This window comes from Pinus tabuliformis, chromosome 6 (genome assembly GCF_031772625.1).
Source record: "Pinus tabuliformis cultivar Carrire ecotype Pingquan chromosome 6, CPIR1, whole genome shotgun sequence".
Taxonomy (NCBI): domain Eukaryota; kingdom Viridiplantae; phylum Streptophyta; class Pinopsida; order Pinales; family Pinaceae; genus Pinus; species Pinus tabuliformis.
Window position 1 is genome coordinate 465,925,851 of NC_142292.1, and position 6,519 is coordinate 465,932,369.

General features: G+C 40.3%; 1 protein-coding gene across 1 annotated transcript; it reads right to left on the bottom strand.

Moving 5' to 3' along the window:
* Positions 1-1,867: 1,867 nt before the first annotated feature.
* On the bottom strand, positions 1,868-2,473 carry LOC149259331 (uncharacterized). Its single transcript, XM_089453876.1, has one exon. The coding sequence runs from the start codon at positions 2,471-2,473 to the stop codon at positions 1,868-1,870; it is 606 nt and encodes a 201-aa protein (XP_089310002.1).
* Positions 2,474-6,519: the final 4,046 nt, after the last annotated feature.

Sequence of the window (6,519 nt, forward strand, 5' to 3'; positions counted from 1 at the left end):
TTTATTTTTATTTTCAGTGTACCCATGTAATTATTTTTTCTTCAGCAAGAAAAAAACACTGCATTTATATAAATATGTATAAACCAGTACATCTGTTGAAGAACATAATACATTTTTGCATCTCCTCCTTATAGATCTGTCCACATGACATATGACATTCAACTCTATATCATCCTCTTCAAACAAGAATATAGTATTGGAAAAGTATCATTGATCCTATAGTTAGAACAAACATACTCCATCAGTTGTTCATATAGTGATCCAATATAGTGGTGTTGGACCAAACATACAAAAAATACCAAAACATAAAACAAGCAAAAATATCCATCATATACATAAGGCGAGACATAAAATATATATCCTATCTAGGGAGGGGAAAATTCTCTACATCCAAAATATTGCTACCCAGTCTTAACTCTATATGCATCTCGTCCATAGTATCCATTAGTCCCATCTTTAAAAGCCTATTAGCATTATGGTTATATTCCCTTCCAATGTGTTGAATCAAGTAGCCACTAAGAGAGCCCCATAAAGTCATAATACAATTGAGCCATCCCTGTAGATGAAGTTGTGTGATATTTATTTTCCCCAAAATGTGTTCAATGATAGCCATTGAGTTGCCAAATATGTGAATACTAGGGATGTCTAGATATGTAGCAAAATAGAGTAAACCCCATATAGCAATAATTTCAACCTTCATATTTGTACCCCGGCCAACATTCCAATGTACCCAGTGTTCATGTTCCTCTGGGATTCTGAGCTAGAAACCACATCCACAAATCTCCTTTTGTGTTGCCCCATCAAAAAAAGCATCCGGATATATATCCCCAGGACCAAGCTTCCTAATATTAGTGTTTGTAGTATCCTTTTTGTTATTCTTAGAAAAATGATGCCACTCAAGGATACAATCCATGGCCTGTGAGGAATATTCTATGAAATTTTCAAATAATATCTTGTTGCGCCATCTCCATATTTTCCAAAAATAAATTAATGGAATGGTCTGCCATATACTATTTTGTTTGCTCCACCAGCCTAAGCATTCTGGGATTTCTGAGAAGTTTTTTAGTGGGAAATCAATATATTGCACAATATAGCACTAGATCTTCATAGAAACCGAACAAGTGAGGAATAAATGTACATTATTTTCCTTCGCTACCCTACACAAGACACATATACTTGGCCCTTGCCAATTTCTCTTCTGTATATTTTCCCAAGTTAAGTTGTTGTTTTTCCATACAAGCCATACAAATACAATGATTTTAATGGGAATTTTTGTCTTCCAGAATTTGTAAAATTCACATACCTCATTTCTGTGTGACCCTTGTAGACATAGGGTGTTGTATATATCTGCCACAACAACACAACGAGTCTTCATCTTACCCCACCAGGTAATTCTGTCACCTCCAATCTCCCTTCCGATGCCCGCCCATCGCAACTCGGAACGGATCCGATCCCACTCTCCAACGAGCATGTTTTCCAAACCCATCTCATCCGCCATTCGCCATATAGGATATTGACCATTCCATGCAGAGATGGCCTGGTTCCAATAGAATATACCCATATTGTGAAAGCTCTATATAAGCGCCTCCGAGATAGGGAAATCATTATTAAAACCCAGTATGTAGTCTTGTCCAATCAGAGTCCAGTGACCCGAACCAAAAACCTAGCATAAGTTCTGAAGGAAGCATTGACTGATTTTCTTAAAGTTGCACCAAATAGCCGACCCCAAAGGAGTCCCTATGAGATCTCGACGCATCCAAGCAGCGAAATAATGATCCTTTAGATATTTGTGTTTTATAATATTGCTCCATATGCTGCCGCTGAAAATGCCTCACCATAGAGCTTTTTGTAACAATGCCCCTCCAAATCATCTCAAATCTAGGATACCCCACCCTCCCATCCGTTTTGGAGTGGTGATTGTGGCAAGTTTTGTCAAGTGGTATTTTTTCTTGGTAATACCACCCGTCCAGATATAGTGTGCCATGATTCTATTTAGTTTCTTTATGATAGCAACCAGAATATAATACAAGTGTGCCCAGTACACACTCAGCTGTGTAATCACAGATTGAGCAAGAGTAATGTGGCCCCCCAGTGAAAGGCATTTGTTCTCCCAACACGAAATCTGATCCACTAGCCACATCCAGTCAATAAGTTTGTATTTGTTGGGTTTTATGTGATATCCCAAATATTTCAAGCCTCCCTCCAAATAATCAGCGCCAATACCAAATATGTCCTTTATGAACTCAATATCCTCCTGTATGCAATTACCATATAGTATGATTGATTTCTGTAGATTCATAAAGAGCCCCGAAGCATTTCCGAATCTGGCAAATATATATGATAAATCCCTCCATGCGATCCTATTTATCATGCCCATAATCAGAACATCATCCACGAAAACGCTGTGAGAAATCTTAATGTTGCGACCCGTAGTGTCTGCAGCATGCTTAATATGACCACCTAGACCATCCATACCCAATATAAAAAGTAACGGAGATAGGGAGCAGCCCTATCTGAGCCCACGACCCGCCACGAAGAATTTGGTGGGAAGTCCATTGATTATAACAACAAATTGCACATTAGTAATACAAGCCATAATCCACTCCATATTTCTAGCCTGTAATCCTATTTTGTATAAAATCATTCTCAAGTATCCCCAGTCAAGACAATCATATGCCTTTTGAAGATCAACCTTCATGACAACATCATTTAGTTTTATTATATGTATGGTATGCAAGCATTCTTGTGCAATGGTGACGACATCCTTTATTTGTCTATTTTGTAGAAAACCAAATTGCTCAGGCGATATGTGTTTGGATAGAATGAGCTTCATCCTGCCAGTAATAGTCTTTGATATAATCTTATAAATAAGATTACACAGAGAGATCGATCTATAATCCGAAAAGGTCCCAGTGGAAGACCCCTTTGGGATGAGAGCTATATAAGTCGAATTTATATGAGGGTGTATAAACCCGCAGATTCTTGATTCTTCGACCATGGCCAATATATCCCCCTGGAATATGTTGTAGAAATGTGTAAATAATTCAACAGTCCATCCATCAGGACCCAGACATTTCTTGAATGATTTAAGGATCCCCATAATCTCCTCCTAGTGACTTCTTTAAACAACAACTCATTTGCATTAAAATCAAACATATTTGGATATACATCCACCCCTGAGATCTGGTCTTCAACATTGTCCACCACCCTCTTCCCGTATGCTGATTCAAAATGCAGGATAACCGCCCTAGAAATCTCTTCTTGAGTGAGACATTTGTTTCCATAAGAATCCTTAATCTCCCATATGTTGTTAATGTTCCTTCTGTGGTTGGCGAATCTATGAAAGAATTTGGTGTTTATATCGCCTTCTTGGATCCAAATAGCCCTGCTTTTCAGCCTCCATGAAGCCTCCGGAAGCTTCAGAATATGATTTCTCTTCATTTCTAATGAGTGTATATCCATCTTTATGGATGTCGGGGGATTTAGGAGAATGAGTAGTTGTCATTGTTTATCCAGATCCACCGAAATATCTTTCAACTCATTCTTCATTTGGGCCTTCTTCCATATGTCCCATTTCTTTGCCACCACATTTAAATCCCTGAGCTTGTTTACAATATTTGTCATAGGAGAAAGATCCCGTGCCTGTTCCTTCTGCCAACACTCCCACACAAGAGAATCGAAATCAGGGTCCTGCAACCAAATTCGATTAAATTTGAATGGAAACCCAAAATGGAGATCCCCCCGTCGCCACAAAAGATTAATGGGTCTATGATCTGATATAAAATTACTTATAATACCTGACTGTACAGACCCAAGTCTGTTCACCAGATCTTCATGAATAAGGAACCTATCCGGGCATTTAACCACATAACCATTCCCCGCCCACCCAATTTCCCAAGTAGGACCAATCTTGGGTGGACAGAAATCAATTCATTTTTTCTGGAGCCTCCCCATATCTCGTCCATTCCAATAGTGCAATTCATATCACCAGCCATAATGAGAGACTGTAGATCTAAAATCTCATATGCAACCAATCCTTCCCAAAATATGAGATGGTCTTTGTACGGAGCATATATGTTAAGACTATGAATGCATCCGTGGAAGCCTCTAATACAACCGGCAAGCAATATACCTGCAAAGCATGAGAAAGCCCTCATATGAACAAATATGGGGTCCCATAAGGCCACCAGTCCACCTGACTAACCAGCAGGATCTGTAGCAACCATGTACCAATCCGGGAGCATTTTTCTGAAAGAAACAATCGCTTGTTGCATAGAGTGAATAGTCTCCTAAATAAAAATAATATATGAGCGAGAAGAAAGGAATAATTCTTTGAGAGCCAAAAATTTCGGAGCAACCCCTCGTCCCTGAATATTCATAGATAAAATGAATTTCATGAAAGACCCGAGGAGGCCGCATTTGCTCTAAGGGCCCATGTAGGAATGGATGAAGCAATGGGAACATCTACCAAGACATTAGATTCAGAAGGACTAAAAGGGATAGCCTTAGCACGACCCCTAAAATGGTGACTATCCTGGCTCTTTTTGCAACGTGTAGTGATATTACCCATAGAAGTAGGACTAATAAGAGGAGATGTGGCACTAGAAGTTTTATGTATGGTAAGAGAGTGAAGGTCTAAGGTCTTACGTTGAAGTAAACATTCCAAGTCACTATCCACCAAGTTGGTAGGGGAAGTTACAGGTGAACGTGGCGATATGGGTTGGGTCCTGGTATCTGGAGAAGTATGCAGTACAGGTTGTGTAGGGTTTTTAGGAATATACATAATATGTGATGGGGATATATCACTATGTGACATCAAGAGGGGTGGCATCACCCCAGATGTTAAGGGGTCCATATTAGGAAAAGGAATATTATGGTCCGACATGGGTAGTGAGTCATCAGACAGTGGAGTCCCAGTACGCTTAGAAGTCGCAGGGGATGAGGGAACCTCAATAGGCACGAGATTTATGCGTTTTTGAGACAAAAAGCCGGATTGAGTAAAGGGGAGAGAGAAAGGTGAGTACCTGATATATTATGTATATCACCCAAATTATCACTAAGAGCCAGGCCAATAGCAGACTCAACAATTCCGCCACCCTTGGACACTGTATGCCCATGATACTTACGTCCATACACCGAGCGCCTACCACCTAAACATCACAAACATTATGCCATCAGATGACCTGTATGGTGACAAATGAGACATCTGAACGGAATACCCCAGAAATCCAATCTTTGAAACAGATGAGTATCCTCCTAGTAAATTTCAATATGGTCAGGAAAGCCGCCGCTGTAATCTTTCTCAATCATAATCCAAGCAATATGCTTGTCCTGAGCACCGAGACATTGTGGATCAATGTAAACGAATTTTCCAATGTCCATGAAAACCTGCCGCGTTCAAAATTCAATAAGAAAACAAAGTAATTTGAACCATATCAGAGTATTTTTGGGTGTCTCCTTCAATGGATTGAAGCTAATGTACCATGCATGGAGGGCCACAAACCCCCGATCCCGAATCCATGGTATCCCTTTAATCTTCTGTAAATCCTCCTAAAACAGAAAATGAGAATTGTACCAATCATTCATGAACCTCACCATCGACGACATGTAACCCAATAAAGACTTCCACTTAGTTTCCACCCATTTCCGCATCTCACCTTCCCCCATTGCAGCAAAGTGCCATCTACCAACTAATGCCCGCTTTTGTAAACTGCTAACCCGATCCTGCAAAACGTCGTGGCCAAAACTAAGAATTGGTGCTGGAGAACATATTTTGATAGAATGTCTATTCCGAGAATGATGATTCCAGTAACCACGTGGACCATGAAGTGAAAGAAACTGTACATGTGCACCACCTGGCACACCTCCAAAGACATCCACTTGGCATCCAACACTTGTGCCATCTAGGCCATCCGCGAGTGCCAACCCATATGGATTTTTATATAGTGACTCCGCCTCAAGCGTGGCACCAATAAATGCCTCATGTGCCGAAATATCCGAAGCAAATAGATCCATGTGATCCATGATGGGAAAACAGTGGAAAAGGGACGAAAAGACCCACACTTAATGGAAACAAATATGTAAGCCCATAAATCACAGGAAATCTCTCAGAAATCATACCACCATGTCGTCGGGACCCATAATCTAAACGGGAACCAATGACAAGGACAGTCCACATGCCTCCCACATAAGGAGTTGTCTATAACGCGACTTTTTGAAAGTCTTTCCGGCGGATTTTTCCAGTCGAAATCCGGCAGGAATTATTGGAATCGCAAGTTTGATAGCTAGTTTCTGCACAATGAAAGCGTCCCAGGGGTTTTTCAGGGTGCTGAATCCAAATATGCAGTTAAAAAACCATTTTAACTGCAAGAAATCAAGATTTGACCTCAATTTCTTCGCCGGATTCCGTCACCGAAATCTTCAAAAAGTCGCATTATAGACAACTCCCCCACATAACATCAAAACAGAATTTCCGCCGCCAGTGATCAACCCGAAAAGGGAATGTGGCAGACGCATATG